Source organism: Eurytemora carolleeae, unplaced genomic scaffold (assembly GCF_000591075.1).
Source record: "Eurytemora carolleeae unplaced genomic scaffold, Eaff_2.0 scaffold44, whole genome shotgun sequence".
Lineage (NCBI taxonomy): Eukaryota > Metazoa > Arthropoda > Copepoda > Calanoida > Temoridae > Eurytemora > Eurytemora carolleeae.
The window spans coordinates 16,395-33,623 of record NW_019396339.1 but is presented as its reverse complement, the minus strand read 5'-3'; the positions used below and the strand labels follow the sequence as shown (position 1 = coordinate 33,623).

Below are 17,229 nucleotides of genomic sequence, written 5' to 3'. Positions count from 1 at the left end.
AGTATAACATTTTTTTTATTTACCTGAATTTTTTATATTTAGGGTTGTAAAGGACTTTCAAAAACTGGCCTTATTACAGCAATCAATAATCAAAAGGAACTCTTTGCTCTCTGTGAACATGAAATATGTATAGCTCAAGATGGATTTCAATGCATATTTCCATTTGTTTACAAGGAGGTTGAATACAATTACTGCACTACCCAGGATATTTATCTTCCATGGTGCCCAACAGGTTCAATTTTATTAATGAAAGCTCTTCAAAAAAAGGTTTAAAAGGTTTCCCCAACATCTTTGTATGCATAAAAATGATTTTTAGCAAAAACCAAATATACCTACCAGGACAATTCAAATACTTGTAATGAACTTGTTTTCAGTAATTGATGATGGTAACATACTTAACTGGGCCATATGTAATGGAAACTGTCCTAAAGAAGAAATACCAATTGTGTGTCTGGAACCTCCACCAACTCCATCCTTTAATAATTCAATGCTGAATCATCTGGAGAGTACTTTATTCATGTCGAGTTGGTTTGACTCAGAGATGTCTGAAAATGGTTCAATGTACAAGTTATCTGCCATTAGAAAAAGGCGACATCAACCTGAATGGAAATATGATCCTGGCAATTTGACAGATTTGGTTACTGTTTATGTAAAGAACAACCTTGCTGATCTTCATACATTATATTCAATATTTCCTGAAAACCAAACAGTTCATTACAATTGCCCCAAAGGTTTTAAGTATGATCACTCTGAAATGGTTTCAATGAGTTTGACATGTAAAAATGGGACTTGGATTTCAGAAACTTTTTTTAATGCATCCAAGTTTTGTACACGTAAGTAGTTTTCCTAATAAAGGTCCTTGTTTAAATATCATGTTCTTTGAAATCATCTATGCCTATTTTAGCTATACATTGCCCTAAAGATGAAATTCCATTCTCGCCAACTACTTCAAAGATTCTTATCAATAATCTAGAAGAAATTAAAAAGAGTTCACCTAACACCTGGAACAATTATATGAGGAAAATCTCATTTATTTGTCCTTCAAACTATTCAGCCTATTACCAAAATAAATATCTTGAGAATCCTTCTGGTTTCACAATCTTCTGTGATTCTGATCTGAAGTGGAAAAATAATATCAGCAATGAACCTGTTGAGCCATCAGTTTTTGCTTGTATCCGTAAGTACTAGATTTATTGAAATCTAAATAATGATCTTTCTAAGCTATGTAGTGCTTTGTTTATTAATATTTCATTGTAAGAAAACTGTATTTTGTTTGTAGATAAGAATTGTAAATTACCTCCATCCTATGAAGATCCTATGGGAACAAGGGTTTGGATAGAGGTTCCTGGAAAATCTGGTCCATTTGCTACTCTTGTCCAATATTCATGCAATAATAGTAATTGGAGATATCCTTCAACTGTTCGTAATGAAACTTGGGCCTCGTGCAATGATTCTGGGAATTGGAACATAACAGAAGTTGAAAATTGTACAGGTATTGATATATAAAGAAAAATGATCACTTGACTAATCTTTACTTACCAGATGATATTCACTAGAATTAAGATGTCTTCAATATCCTCCTCCTCCTCATGATGGTGGAGAGCTTCTTATTGGGATAAATGAAACCAGGGAATTTTGTCAATTTTAAATTAAAATTTTGAACTACAGTAAAATTCTATAACATAAACTTTGATTTAGATATACATGCCCAGCAGGAGGCATGTTTACAACTGGAGAATATCCATATTGGTACAACAAATGCCAGCCTAATGGACAATGGAGTAATACAGATAAACCTCCTGGATGTAAAGGTATTACAGAAAAGTTCAAGATTCAATTATAACTTAATAAACTAGCCTAGTCACAAGACTGTTTAGGATTGTCTTATTCATTGGAATTTCTGTTTCAAAGTTTTAGGGAATGCAATGCATTATACAAAATTATAATGACATAGGACAATGAATATATAATATGTTTCAGAGTATTGAATGATTCTAATGATGATTTTTATACTCTTTTCTCTCTCTTATCCCAACTAAACAGTAATCCACTAATTCCTTCCAAAATGTCGTCTTCACCCATTATTAACATTTGTATCAACTAAACTACATATTCTCCATAGTCTTTTACACGTATTTTATTATATCTGTATCTCTGTTCTGAACTTCTATATCTTGCTGATTCTCTTTCCAATACTGTGGTCCCCCTAGAACATCTATTCATTACTCAATCTTCCCAATTACTCCAACCCCCGATATACCAACCCTTTTATCATCCTCACATTCATTGAATCCCAATCCCAACTTCCTCTTTAGTTGGTATCCATCCCAATTCACAACCTATTTTATCTATTCCCAATTTATCCCTGTCCAACCTATTCCGACTTCCTAGTCCTCATCCTAATCCCAATCCTTCCAATCCCAACATTGGTTAACATTCATTTGGGATTCTTATCATTTGGGATTCTTACAGTTTGGGAATTTACTTATAAAATCAGAAAGAAATGTTTAATATTATTGCCAACTTTTTTACATGACAAATGACAACTAGCAAACAAAGTATTATGATTTAATGATGTATTATTGTTTCATGAATGCCTTTTTAGAAAACCTTTATATACACCAGTTGTATCTAGTGCTTGGATTTCTATCTTTTCTCTACCTGTGGTTTAGGGGTGGTTATATCCCAAAACAAGAATTATTAATTTAATGATGTATCAATTTATCAATTTATCATTCAATCTATATTTATGTTTGTTTATCTTGTAAATTGTTATTTGCTATTTTTACCCTGAAATTGAACCAGGATTTTAAGTAGTACAAGCCCGACCAGTAAAAAGAACACACACCACCATGTAGTGTTGCTAAGAAATCCCACTAAGCCTCTCGCAATTGGCTTACTTTAAAGCGAGTTTATTCTACCTGTGATCGTGGATTATAAACAATAAATCATAGTGCTCATTAAACAACCAGATAGCAGAGAAGAGAGAGAAAGTTAGATGAATGGTTATAGATAGATTGGATACAACAGCTACCACCCCCACCTTCATACATATCAACTTCATCTACATCATTCCTCCTATCTCCTTTGTTCCTCCCAATTTTACCCAACAATCCAATATAATCTTTTTTGCCATTCCGGCAAAAATAAAAAAAAATTTTGATTGATACTAAATTTTATATAAGAATGCATATTGCATAATCTGCCGTATCTAAAGGTTTGACTATTTTAGCAATGTCTTGTCAAATGACTCCACCTAGTCCTCTGCCTGGAATGGAGATAATTTGGCCTGGAAGAAGGAAAGAGGTGGGGGATACAGTCACTTACAAATGTACTAAAGGTGGATACATTGAAGGCTTGCCAGATCCTTTGGGTTGGGACTCTACTGTATATACAGGCAAATTTTATTACCCATATTTCCACTTAATTTTTTAAGAAATTAAAACATCTTCATGTGTAATGTATTAAGATCAAACGTTGGAATGCTTGGCTTTCAACAATTCCGTAGTTTGGTTTCCTCAGCAATTGTCTAGCTGTATTGGTAAGTGCTGCTTAACAATAACTTTTGAAAGGTCTAAGATTTTTAATATTCACTCACAAGTTAGAACAGACATCAGGTAAGATTCATACTCATTTGGATCATGACAAAAAATAATAATCAAATAAATTTTTAAAATTTTGTATGATAAGTTTTATGATGTTGCAAAACAAAAGATTACTTTTAAAAGTATAGCAAAAGAACTGTTATTATTTTCTTTCTTATATGAATCATATTTGAAAGAAAATATTAATAGAAAGAAAATAGTTTAACTAATTATTGAACTTAAAAAAAAGAAAAGTGGACCAGGTTTAGTATGTATATCCAAAATCTAAAAATCAAACGGCTCAGTAACATTTTGTATAAGATTATAGTAATTCACCATGGTAAGTCTATAATACCTAAGTTCCACAATTCTGCTGAACAATCTAAGCTTTGATTTATACTGCAGTGATGTGCAGTACACTAACACAAATAGATTGGTTTGGTAGAGAGTAATTACTTTGTATATCTGCATCATCATGATTATCTTCTATTTTTACTTATGCACTAATTTCTCACTAATTTTTGTGTCTTATTATGGATCATATCTATAAAAGTGTTGTACAATGGAATCATTGCCGAAGTAAGTACATACAGTTTCAGGTTTACAACAGTGCAAATTTAATCAATTAGTAGGTTTGAGATACATTATATAAATTTCTGCTCATTCTCTGATTCTGAGAGAATTTTCATTTTCTTTCTTTTATGAATCATAACCGAAAGAAAATAATAATACAAAGAAAATATGCCTGATGCGAAATGTAAATCAGATTATTCTTAATAAATGGATGTATTAAACACAATACATATGATAAATAACTATAATATAACCATGGTAAGTATATATTTGGATAAAGGAACATTATGTTCTCAAATGTTCTTTGGTATAATATATCTACAGGGTGTCTAAAAAAACAGGGAATCGTTTGTAATCGAATTTCCAGGTTGAGAAAATTTTTTAAAACTACATATAATTTCCTATTGAACAAGCCCAATCTTAGACTTGTAGATCTAAAAATGACAATTTTATAGGCTCCATGATTATAACATTTGCTCATTTGAATCAAACCCTAACATTTGTATCAATACTTCTTAACATTAGTATCAAGATTAGATCAACAATCCATCCTCAATATTCTTATCCAAGATTATAACTTTTGCTCATTTGAATCAAACCCTAACATGGGTATCCATCCTTAACATTTGTATCCAGATTGAATCAGCAATCAAATCCAACCTGTATCCAAATCATGAATCCATCCTCAACATTTGTATCAAGATTTTAAGTTTGGAAAGAAAATAAGATATCTATAAAACTGGGTAATTAATGTCTTAGTAAACATTTATTCTCCAATTTTTTTTGGTATAATGAGTTTTATTCAAACTGTATGTAACTTTACTTGATTCTATTGCAAAAATTAATCGAAGCTATTTAGGAAGCTTTAGTTCAGGATTTAAAAAAAAATCTCCTTAAAACGAAGAACCTAAGAGACAAGTACAGGTGAAAAGTATCAATTATATGCAATCTAAAAATAAACAATAATAATTATCTATTTTTTTTCTTCAAAATCTAGTTTAACATTTTAATACTCAAAACTTTTAAAATATTTTTAAGTTAAACAAAAAATTAATTAGAAATGATTAGTGTAAAATTCTTTTCTATTATAAAATATGAAAAAAAATTTGAAATAAATGATATACAAAATTAAAGTTTATAACTTTAAATTCTAAAATCTTTGATCTAGATAAGATTTGATAAAAAAATCATCTAGTTCTGGAGTTTCCTGAGCTAAGACAACCTATGTCAGAGTTCCAGGAATAACAGGCGTTGGGCAGTAAAAGATGGATGATAGCGGTTCTGCTAGTAGAGAGCAGTAAGCACCATCTAATCCTACAAATGAACAATTGGTTAAAACAAGAAGAATCCTACCATTTATATTTTAATTGTATGTTGTAATGTCAGTTTTCTATTTAAGCTGTATATGCACAACATTTAGTGACCTATTTTTTGTAAAATTATACCTTTTAATACATTTTTAAACATCTTACAGCGGCATTCACATTAATGATATAAGTCAGTATTTTATTTAAACAATGTTGAATAAACAATTTCTTTATTCATAAAATTCACTAGTGTTACATATAAAGACCATAAATAATTAATAATCCACAGCTGCCCGAAAAATAATATATATATATATATATATATATATATGAATAGTCATTAATTATTGTTAACAAAGGTCATTGTTAACAGTAGTTAACAAAATGACAAACTTCACTAAACAACTGTTTTTGAAAAAGATCGTTTCGTTCTAAGTTCTTTTCATCGTCGATTTACTAATACTCTCTTTTTTCAAAGTAAGTTAAAACTTTTTCTTCTAAGAGAAACAGTGCTTTTTATTTTAGGTTAGAAACTTAGGAAAGTTATTGCTCCAAATCTTATTCTTCTATTATTCTTATTTGAGAACTTATCATCTCAAAGTCGAAAAAATGACAAAATAATAAATTTTTAAGGTTTACAATTTGGTAAAATTATGATTAATAAATAAATAGAAGCATAAATTTGAACTTAAAAATATTCTTTTAATAGAAAATTTTTTTTTAAATTGTTGAGTTATTAACCAGATGTATCTAAATTCTTGAGATGAGCTTCATAATTCATTGCTTTCTTTTAATGTCTCTACAAACATTTGTGATATTTCATATTGTCTAATCAAAAAGTTTGCTTTTAACTTAATTTAAAGAAAAATAAAAAAATTAAAATTATTGTTATAAGCGATTTAGTTGTTAGAAACATTGAAGATATATGGTTAAAGCAAATTTAAAGAAATTACAATTTTGAAATAAAATAAGCTTTGTGCTATGTATGTATATAATAAGTGCTACGTAAGTTTCCGGATTTTAGATAGGGGGGGGGGGTAAAAAAATATTTTATATATTCCCCCCCCTTAAAAAATTTCCCCCCCCCCCCCCCAGTAATCTTATAAAAAGAAATTTCCCCCCACCCCTCTATTGCTAAAAAGTTTTATTTGCCGCTCTAACCCTACAAAAATTACAGTTTCTTTATAGTATAGGATAGTCAAATGTCTTAATAATCCATTTATTTATCTAAAAATCGATATAAAAAAATATTATTGATTGAATTTTATACATTAACATTATACATTTTTCTTGTAGTAGTTTCAAAGTTTATTTTTAGAGATTTTTAGAGTTAAAAATAAACATAAAAGAAATAAATGAAAGAATTTTTGTCCAAAATACAATTTTTTTCTAAATATCCTCCTTTATTCTAATCTACAATAATTTTATTTTCCTGGGCTGATTGAAATAAAGGCATTTAAAACTGATTTCAATGATCAAGACCAGTCTCTTTGGGTGCACTCGCCATTCTTCCCAGGTTGACCAACCTGTCATTCACAATAGATGACCTGTTCATTGATATATATATGTTTATTTTTACAATGTTGTCACTTTCAAAAAACTTTATTATTTATATACATAAATTGATAAAAATTATAGTTTAAATGGGAAATGACTTTGTAAAAATCCAGGGGGCCACCTCCTACTTTCACTTATGGTGGGGGGTGGTAATGGACTACCACCCCCCCCCCTGAAACAGTCTTTGAGTAGGATGGAATGGATGACGCATGAATGTTGCAATACCTCCAATCCGAGGGAAATCATTCTGGTGTACAGGCTGGTGTACAGGCTGGTGTACAAGCTAAATTTTTTTTCTTCATTTTCTGTGATTTGATTAGAATACAACTTTTGTTAGAATGGACACCGAAAAATTGCTGTCAAATATATAAATATATATAACAGCGTGAAAAGTGTACAACATTTTCATTTTTTATCTTTATCATTCTTTATCATTCTCGAAAAAAAACTTTCGGGTTCTAATGTCTCAAGATGTTTAAAGTTACGTGAATTACACAGATTGAACAAAATAATTGAAGCGGCTGCTATAGAACTAAGAACTTTTATATTATTTTTTCCAGCAAGTTACTCTATTAAGAGTTTTATAAATAAAAATGAACTACTTTAAAACGTTATAAAACTTGTTAATTGTTAGAATGTATCGAACATCACTTATTTCCCTGTTTTAGTGATTTAAATCAACAACAGTTGTATATTAAAAGCTTTCATGTTTCTGAAGTAAAGAGGTTTAAAGGATTAACTTTTAGATAAGGAGAAATATTAAAAATATTTTTAATAAGAACTCCTTATGGTAGATTTTATCTTTAAGAATGTTTTAACAAGGCATTTATTTTCTTACGAAGGCTGATCATACATTTGCTATTAAAGGAGTTTCAAGTTTTGTTCTTAAAGGGATTGACAAGTTTTTTATTAAAGTGATTGTCTGTTTTGTTATTAAAGGGATTGTAAGGATTTGTTAATAAAGGGATTGTGTGAATTTGTTATTAAAGGGATTTTCTGAATTTGTTATTAAAGGGATTGTAAGGATTTGTTATTAAAGGGATTTTATTTATTTGGTATTAAAGAAATTGTCAGAATTTGTTAATAAAAGGGATAGCCAGGCAAGCTCTGCAGGAAACCTATTGGCCCAGTACCGGCTATGTAACGTCACAGCAGGACAGCTACCAACGGGCTCCAAGCAAGCTCAAGTCAGGCTATCTGCAGTGGCAAACCAGTACAACCACTCGTAACTAGGGTTTCCAGCAAACTAAATGTTTCGCAAAAAATGCATATCCCAAACTTTTTTGCGAAATTTCTTACGTTCTCGCAAAATGCAAAATGCAGCAATATTTTCATGAAATGCAAAAATTTCGCGAAATGTCTTATGTCTCCTAGCCGTTCTTGAATCCATAAATTGGGCTTGCGGTTAAATCCCTATTTGCAAATGAGTCTTGTATTCTCAAATTTTTATCTTTTTTGATGAATTTTCGCAACTCAAATTTTGCTTTATTTTAAAAAAATTCGTTCTTTTTGCACATTTTCTCATTATTTTTTTGCGTGAAATTTTTGAATTATTTTTTTTTTTTGAAATTTTCGCATTTTTTCACAAAAGTTTTGCATCTTTTCAGATTTTTTTTTTCATTTTTTCGTGAAACTTTTGCATTTTCTATTGCACGAAAATTTAGGATTTTTTTTCAAAACCAAATGAAGCAAAATGAACACCAAGAACTTAACGGAACGGGATGAAACCGTTCTCAACTAAGAACACCAAGAACAGAGCGTGGATGGAATGATTGGGAAAAGAACTAACGAGGAATAAGCAATTTAAATTTTTACAAATTAATTTAAAAACAAATACTTGTGATGTTCATGTCCAGGGCTGCAAAAATGTAAGTGGGTTAGTAAGTCATCTAGGCTTCTATGCATAATCTTTAATCTTCATAGTTGTCTCTGAGAGCTATTTATTCCTTTAAAAATAAACAGATTAAGGCATAAGTTCAATTGTTACAGTCTGACGTCTGATAAAAATGGAAACAATTAGACTCACATATTTTCAGTTATCTGTATGATTGATTTAAATATAATATATAATATGATTAACATCACAAGAAGACATATATAGAAAATTATTTCATCTTATTTGTTTACATTTGAGCATGGAATTTATGCAAAGTTATATCTTATCAAACACAAGCAACAAATTAAAGAGATTACAAAACAATATCTTCAATGAAAAATATTCAGATTAGTCGCAGAAATACTATTTGTTCTCATATTTTTCATAACAAAAATTAATGTGATTACATAATCAAAAGTATGAAAGTGTTCTTCTCAATGTTAAGATGAATACTATTTGTTCTCATATTTTTCATAACAAAAATTAATGTGATTACATAATCAAAAGTATGAAAGTGTTCTTCTCAATGTTAAGATGAATACTATTTGCTTCTGATTTGTTTTTGGAGACCAAATGAACTCATCATGACATAATCTCATAAAACAACTATAAGAAATGATTTTAATACACAATTTAAAGATAAAAGTATTTTTTTATAAAAAGTCCAATTACAACAAAGCAATGCAATTTTGGTACAAATCTATTCTTAATGCCAAATCTAATGACATATAAGAAATGATTTTAATACACAATTTAAAAATAAAAGTATTTTTTTATAAAAAGTCCAAGTACAACAAAGCAATGCAATTTTGGTACAAATCTATTCTTAATGCCAAATCTAATGACATATAAGAAATGATTTTAAAACACAATTTCAAAATAAAAGTATTTTTTTATAAAAAGTCCAAGTACAACAAAGCAATGCAATTTTGGTACAAATTTATTCTTAATGCCAAATCTAATGACATATAAGAAATGGTTTTAAAACACAATTTAAAAATAAAAGTATTTTTTATAAAAAGTCCAAGTACAACAAAGCAATGCAATTTTGGTACACATCTATTCTTAATGCCAAATCTAATGACATATAAGAAATGATTTTAAAAACACAATTTAAAAATAAAAGTATTTTTTTTTATAAAAAGTCCAAGTACAACAAAGCAATGCAATTTTGGTACAAATCTATTCTTAATGCCAAATCTAATGACAGGTTAGCAGGAATTAACATTACATTGCAGGAATAGCATTAGGAGCAGACTAAAGTTATGGGTAGGGCTGGGTGAAGTTCAGTTAACAAAACAGAGGTTTTATTAATTAGAGGAAGAGTTTATTAAAGAACACTGAAAACCGTTAATTTTAAAATCATTTATAAAAGGGATAAGTAGTTTTTGATAAAAACTTAATGGTTGAAAACAAAAACTATAAATACGGAACCTGATGTGTTTTTAAAATACTGTGAATTTTGTTCTTTTTTTCTGCTTAAAATTGCATGAAACTTGCCCATTAATGATTTGACAAACAATTTTAAATAGTTGAAAAAACAAGCATCAAAAGCTGGCACTGTAAACATTTGTTAAAATATCTTCTTAAATTGAGATCGTTAGCAAATAGGAACTTTTTTAAAAAACGGAAAATACCATTATCAAAACATACAATCCGTTCTCACCTTTAAAACTTAGGGCTTTTTTACGGTTGGAAATAAACATTAACTAATTGCTTGAAAAAATTGGAAAGTTTCCAGCACTGCTTTGGTGTACTTAAAATCCAATTGCAAAACTGCATGGCAAAAACTTCACCCAAAATTGTATCATCAGGACAGCATTTTTCCCATGTCTACAAGGATTTAGAATGCATAGATCTACAAGAGAGGAAAAGACAACAAATGAATGATCATCTTAAAAGAAGGTTCAACAGCGCACAAGAGAATAAATTTACTTCTGTTTATTTTAATTAAATTTTGTTAAAAATAAAAATCTAATATATATGTTTAGATATTTTATATAGATGGAGGATACAGTTCTCTTAACAAGAATCTGTTAGGTCACTCTTAATCTAACCATCATACAACCAGGTGGACAGAATTTTAATAAAATTATGTTTACCAATGTGATTAAGCTATTCTGCTTTACCGGATATTTGAGCCTCATTGTAATGGTTCCTGGGCTGCCAAACAAGTACACCTTCGTGGTAGAGTTCTTAGGCTTCACTTTGACTGTTATTGCCTCACTTTTCATTCTCGATTTTTTAAGTACGAGGCCCATTGTGCAGAAAAACTTGTTAAACAGGATTCTGATACTGCTGGTGATAACCATGCTCCTCGGAACTACAAGAAACTTCTTCATGACCTTTGTGACCTGCTTCTTCCATACTGACCTACAATTGTTTGTTGACTACTACCCATTCCTGGCCTTAACTTTTCTATCGATGAGAGTAACTGGAGTGATGGAATGCGTTACTGGCTTAGCTCTATCTGCTGGAAGACTGCTACTGTATACAAATCCTGTATTATTCCATAACATAAACCCAACCCATGGACTTTTGATATCTATAGTCAGCATGATCATTGTCTGTTGCTTTGATCTTACATTCACCTGGATATCCTGCTATAATACTGATGATCTACCAGATCACAACATCATCATAAACTTGTACAGTGAGTTAGGTCTCAAGAGACCATCTGCTGAGGTAAACATTACCAGTCTCGAGGATGGAAAAAAAGAGAGTAATGGAAAAAAACATATTTGCCACCCTATACCAATAGTTGAATTGTTACTTCTAGGAGCCTTTGTTTTGGAGGTGGTTAGATTTATGTTTGTTCTGATTAAGAAAAAGAAGACTGTCCCTCTGGCTAATGCACAACTAACAGCTACTGCATCTTCCACTGATGTTGTTCTGGTCCCATCAATGAATCAAAATGTGGCTAGTTCTAGGAACATAGCTTCAAGTATCTCTTGTGAAACTTCTGCACCATTTGATACTGATGCTGTTCTTGCTTCTGCGGCTACTTCTCTTCCTTTAGCAGTGCAAGGTTTAGCTGCTGCAGAAGGATCCATTAATCATTCATCTACTGGAAATGTTGGCGTAGATGAAATAACATCTGGAACTGGAGACAATATAACCACTGCACTGCCAGCTATTACTGCTGTGAAAACCTGTGCTTTAGGAATTCTTAAACCTATAAGACCAGAAAGAAATCTACGACGGTCTGAATCTCTCCCAGAAATATTTCGATCTGGGGACAATCAGAAAAGAAGACATTCATTGCAGTTTACTCCAATAGTAAAAACCTATGGAGAAAAACCATCTGAAAAAGTAAAAATTGTTCTTGCCAAAAACTTGCCAAACATGACAGTTCAACATGACCAAAGGGAAAACAATTTAAACTACATTATAAAGATTATAAAGCTTCTGTATCTGAGATCAAGCAGTATTGTAATAGTAGGAGGTCTCATAGGTCTAGTTATAGCTGCTCATAACTATCTGAATATTTACACATCATCTTATCTTATGTTTGGTTTACGAAGGCTGTTTCAATACTCTTTAACAATTGCTCTTGTGGCATTTGACAAAGATGTTCTACAGTATCTGATAGACAAATTTCAGTAAAGCCAACCACAAAAATGAATAATATGTGTATTTACAGGGTTACCCACAAAGGATGATACGTTCAGAAAATTTGGCTAAATTTAATTCTCTACTTTCAATATCGTTTTAAAACATACCTTGAAGTCTTGTTTTGTATAGAATAAATCTTTTCATCTTAAACTTTTGTTTTACTTAAAATTTAAAAGAAATATAATTGATCTCACATCAAGAATTTGATTTGGAAATTGATGTGATTCTATGGCAAACCCTAATGTACAAGTGTAAGGGGTTTCTTCCTTTACTTTTCTTTTTCTAATCAAAGTAAAATAAAACTATTATTAATCTTACTTTTTTTATTTATTTTTTTATTTTACTTTATTATTGTAATTAAAAGATTATTGTTCATTTGTTTTGTAAAAAATCTAGGGAAAAAAATAAAAATTTAAATTGTTAACAAATTGTTAATCTTGCTCCCCTAGAGAGATTAAAATGCAGGTTAAAGCCTCCTCAGATGAAAAGTTCCATATATCCGGATGATCATGGCTAAAGCTAATTTTCCAGTTAACCCAATTCCTGCTGGGAGGGGGGGGGGGTCAATTTGACCCCCCCCCCCCTGTAGTTTTTTTTTACAAAACTCAAAAAGTATTGGTTTGAGGCTGTTGAAATTTTCTATCTTTCCTTCATACCCAAAGCCCTCCCCTTAGGCCAAAAACCGGGCTTTAATACTAACTGCCTGAGTCATTAGGCACACTGCCTGAATGACTGCTTTTTCCTGTAACAAACTAAATCTTTGTTTTGACCCACTTCCATTTGTCAGATTTTGATAAAATTTAGCTTTTTGGAAACCCTTTGACATATGGAAACGAATTGCACAAGAGCTTTCCAATGATGTATCATTTGTCATATTTGGACATCAAACAGTGGATTTTCAAGTACCCCAGCAGAGATAGGGTTAAATTTTAGTTACAGAGATTTCAATATTTGATTAGAATTCCGATCACAGTTGGTGTACTGATTGTTTATGGAAACAAACAAACCCTTTAACAACAAACCTAAATTTTAATAACAAAACCTTACAATTCTTTAAAATACAAAACCTTACAATTCATTTAAATACAAAACCTTACAAACCCTTTAATAACACACCCTTACAATACAATTAATAACAAATTCTGACAATCCCTGTATCAACAAAACCTGGCTATCCCTTTAATAAAAATCATAACAAACCCTTTAAAATAAAACCTGGCTATCCCTTGAAGAACAAAACCTGATAATCCCTGTATTAGAAAAACCTTACAATTCTTTTAAATACAAAACCTGGCTATTCCTTTTATAAAAAAAGCCTTACAATTGTTTTGAAAATGATCCCTCGTTTTGAACTTTTAGAAAACAAATAACGATTGTTATTGAAATCAATTGTTTCTATACGATTGTTTTAAAAAAACTATCCTTTTTGAAGAAACCATCGTTATTGAAAAAAATGACATGCAACTCTATCAAATGTCTTCTTATATGAAGGTAAAAAGTTGTGGGGGAGCTTAAATTTCTGGATATTTTTTTTAAAAGTGCTCAATAATAAGTACCAACTACCGATGCCCTTCAGGGCGGTTTCTTCTCCTCCTCTCTTCATTAATGATCCTTAATGAAGGGTTGTCGCTAACTATTGTTAACAAAGTAACATCATTAACAAATGTTATGTTTATGAAATGACGAACTTTATAAAAACTATCATTTTGCAAAACGATCTTCTTAAACACGATCCTTCCGAAAACGACCATTTTAAAGAAACAAACTTTTAAAAAAAACTCGTTTTTAAAAATGTTCATTTCATTTTGTTTTTTTGTCGTCGCTTTCAGAACGAAATGATTGTTTAAAAAAAATGAAAACTTTAACATCCCTAGTTACAAAGTTGGAATTAATTGGACTCAACCACTTCTAGTTATCTGTTTGCCTCCCAGTAAATAGCTTTAATCAATTTATTTTTATTAATTTTTTCCAAGAACTTGATAACGATGAGGCTTCAATCTTCATTTAAAATCATTTTAGATTAGAGATTTAGTTTACAAATAAAACATATTCTTGCCATTTAGTTTACTAATAAAACATATTCTTGACATTTTTTTTACTAATGAAACAGATTTTTGACATTAAGTCATCTTATAAAACTTATGTTTGACATTTAGATTAGTAATAAAACATATTCTTAACATTTAGTTTAGTAATAAAACAGATTCTTAACATTTAGTTAACAAATAATACATAGTCTTGACTTTTAGTTTACTTATAAAACACATTCTTGATATTTAGTTTACTGATAAAACACATTCTTGACATTAAGTCAACTTATAAAACATATTTTTGACAATTATTCGACTTTTGAAGCATATTCTTGACATTTAGTCAACTTTGAAAACATGTTCTTGACATTTAGTCGACTTTTATATTAAACTTCAACCAATGACAAGTTCTGTTTGCAAGGAAATAATAAACCAATTTTTACAACCTCAAAAACTAACCTGATGGACCAAATGCAAACTGTGATATGTGACAGCAATTGTGCAAAGTCCTCTACCATCAGGAGAATCAGGAGAACCAAAAGAACCAGAAGCAGGAGAATTAAAATAAGGAGAATCAGGAGCAGGAAAATCAGGAGAATCAGGAGAACCAGGAGGAGGAGAATCAAAAAAGTCAGGAGAAGGAGAATCAGGAGAGTCAGGGTAATCAGAAAAATAAGGAGCAGGAAAATCGAGAGAATCAGAATCAGGAGAGTCAGGATTATCTGGAGCAGGAGAACCAAGAGAATCAAGAGCAGGAGAACCAGGAGAATCAGGAGAATCAAGAGAATCAGAAGGAGCAGGATAATGAGGAGTAGAAGAATCAGAAGAAACAGGAGCAGAAGAATCAGGAGAACCAGGAGCCGGAGAATCTGGAGAACCAGGAGCTGGAGAATCTGGAGAATCAGGAGCAGGAGAATCAGGAGAATCAGGAGAGTCAACAGAATCAGGGGCAGGAAAATCAGAAGAATCAGGAGCAGGAGAATCGGGAGAATCAGGAGCAGGAGAACCAGGAGAATCGGAAGAATGAGAAGCAGTAGAATCAGGACAATCACGAAAATCAGGAGGAGAATCAAGAGAAACAGGAGAATCAGGAGCAGAAGAATCAGGAGAACCAGGAGCAAGGAAATCAGGAGAATAAGGAGCAGGAGAATCAGGAGAATCAGGCGCAGGAAAATCAGGAGAATCCGGAAGCAGGAACTCAGCTCGAAGCAGCTCAAGACAAATTCTACACTGAATCCTCCAATAACGAGCAATAGAACTCATTGAATTCTGGTTTCAGGGATTCCAATCTTAACCCTATCTCTGCTGGGGTACTTTAAAACCAGGATATGCTGGGGGGGGTCAATTTGACCCCCCCTCTAAATCCCATGTTTGATGTCCACTCCAAATATGACAAATGATACATCATTGGAAAGCTCTTGTGCTCTACTTTTAGAATCTGCAAAAAAATTTGCAAATTTGCAAAAAATGAATTTTTATCGCAAAATCCAGTTATAAAGTAAAAATGTTTGCAAAAAAAAATTTGTCCAAAAAATGACAAATTATACATTTTTTAAAAGCCCTTGACCATGCCATTTTAAATATGCAAAAAATTTTGCAAAATTTTAAATAACCTGAATTTTAATCAAGAAAAACTAAAAATGTGCAAATTTCTTTTGACAGGTTGTTTGCAAAAAATTTGCAATTTTTTTTCGCAAAACTTATGCAATTCGTTTCCTTATGTCAAAGGCTTTCCAAAAAGCTAAATTTTATCAAAATCTGACAAGTGGAAGTGGGTCAAAACAAAGATTTAGTTTGTTACAGGAAAAAGCAGTCATTCAGGCAGTGTGCCTAAGGACTCAGGCAGTTAGTATTAAAGCCCGGTTTTAGGCCTAAAGGGAGGGCTTTGGGTATGTAGGAAAATTCAGAAAATTTCAACAGCCTCAGACCAATACTTTTTGAGTTATGTAAAAAAAACTACAGGGGGGGGTCAAATTGCCCCCCCCCCCCGGCAGGAATAGGGTTAATTAATTTTACAATTTTCTTTTAACTTTCCAAGGGAAATAAAATTTCTTCTAACACCTTATAATTTATAAAAATCAAGTTTATTCCCAAGACTTAAATCTAAATACAATTTCAGAGGTCTTAATTCTTAAACTCATCGCAAAATTTTATTATCAGAACTTTCCTTTATTTTAAATCAATAATTTCTATTTTTAAACATTTTTTTTACTTAATTTGAGAATTAAAAGAGGAAAAGAAATTTTTTAACCTCCAGAATTCATCCTTTAAGATTAAACTCAGATTGATCTGAAATCATGTTCAAATTATGAGCTAAATCATAAATTTGATAACTAACTGTCACATACCAACAGTTTCAATTTTATTATTTTTTATGCACTTTTTAACTTTACTTATTTATCCCAACTCAAGTCTCAAATCAGTTCATATTAAACATTTTTTTTTCAAGACCGTTTGAACAATTTTGAATAATTCGTTTTTGTTTTCTTGGTTTTTCATTTCTCTGAACAAGTCCTTAATCCATCATTAGTTTTTTTTCAATAGCCTTCTTCACGGGATGTTAACCCCTAAGTTCAAGAAGCATGAACCTTCCTGGAAACCAGCTGGTTTCAGCGCATCGGGAGCAGGTAGCTTCGTATGACCCTGAGTATTTTGACAATTTTGGGGTTTTTGCTGAGAACATTTTG

At 31.0% G+C, this 17,229-nt stretch overlaps 2 protein-coding genes across 3 annotated transcripts in view; one reads left to right on the top strand and one right to left on the bottom strand.

The window, feature by feature from the left end:
- LOC111701241 (uncharacterized) overlaps window positions 1-5,628 on the top strand; it is a 34,747-nt gene extending 29,119 nt beyond the window's left edge. Inside the window, exons 32-40 of one of the 2 annotated variants that reach the window (XM_023472432.1) lie at window positions 43-232; window positions 375-833; window positions 905-1,177; window positions 1,280-1,492; window positions 1,557-1,629; window positions 1,699-1,811; window positions 3,233-3,397; window positions 3,470-5,081; window positions 5,353-5,628. In XM_023472432.1, coding sequence (XP_023328200.1) covers window positions 43-232; window positions 375-833; window positions 905-1,177; window positions 1,280-1,492; window positions 1,557-1,629; window positions 1,699-1,811; window positions 3,233-3,397; window positions 3,470-3,621 — 1,638 coding nt within the window. In that variant the 3' untranslated portion in view covers window positions 3,622-5,081; window positions 5,353-5,628. Of the gene's footprint in view, window positions 1-42; window positions 233-374; window positions 834-904; window positions 1,178-1,279; window positions 1,493-1,556; window positions 1,630-1,698; window positions 1,812-3,232; window positions 3,398-3,469; window positions 5,082-5,325 lie in introns of both variants that reach the window. The other variant, XM_023472433.1, reaches the window with a different exon arrangement.
- A 9,361-nt stretch (window positions 5,629-14,989) lies between these two features.
- Window positions 14,990-15,805, bottom strand: LOC111701253 (vegetative cell wall protein gp1-like). Its single transcript, XM_023472448.1, has one exon. It carries the CDS (start codon window positions 15,803-15,805, stop codon window positions 14,990-14,992), a length of 816 nt encoding a protein of 271 aa, XP_023328216.1.
- Window positions 15,806-17,229: the final 1,424 nt, after the last annotated feature.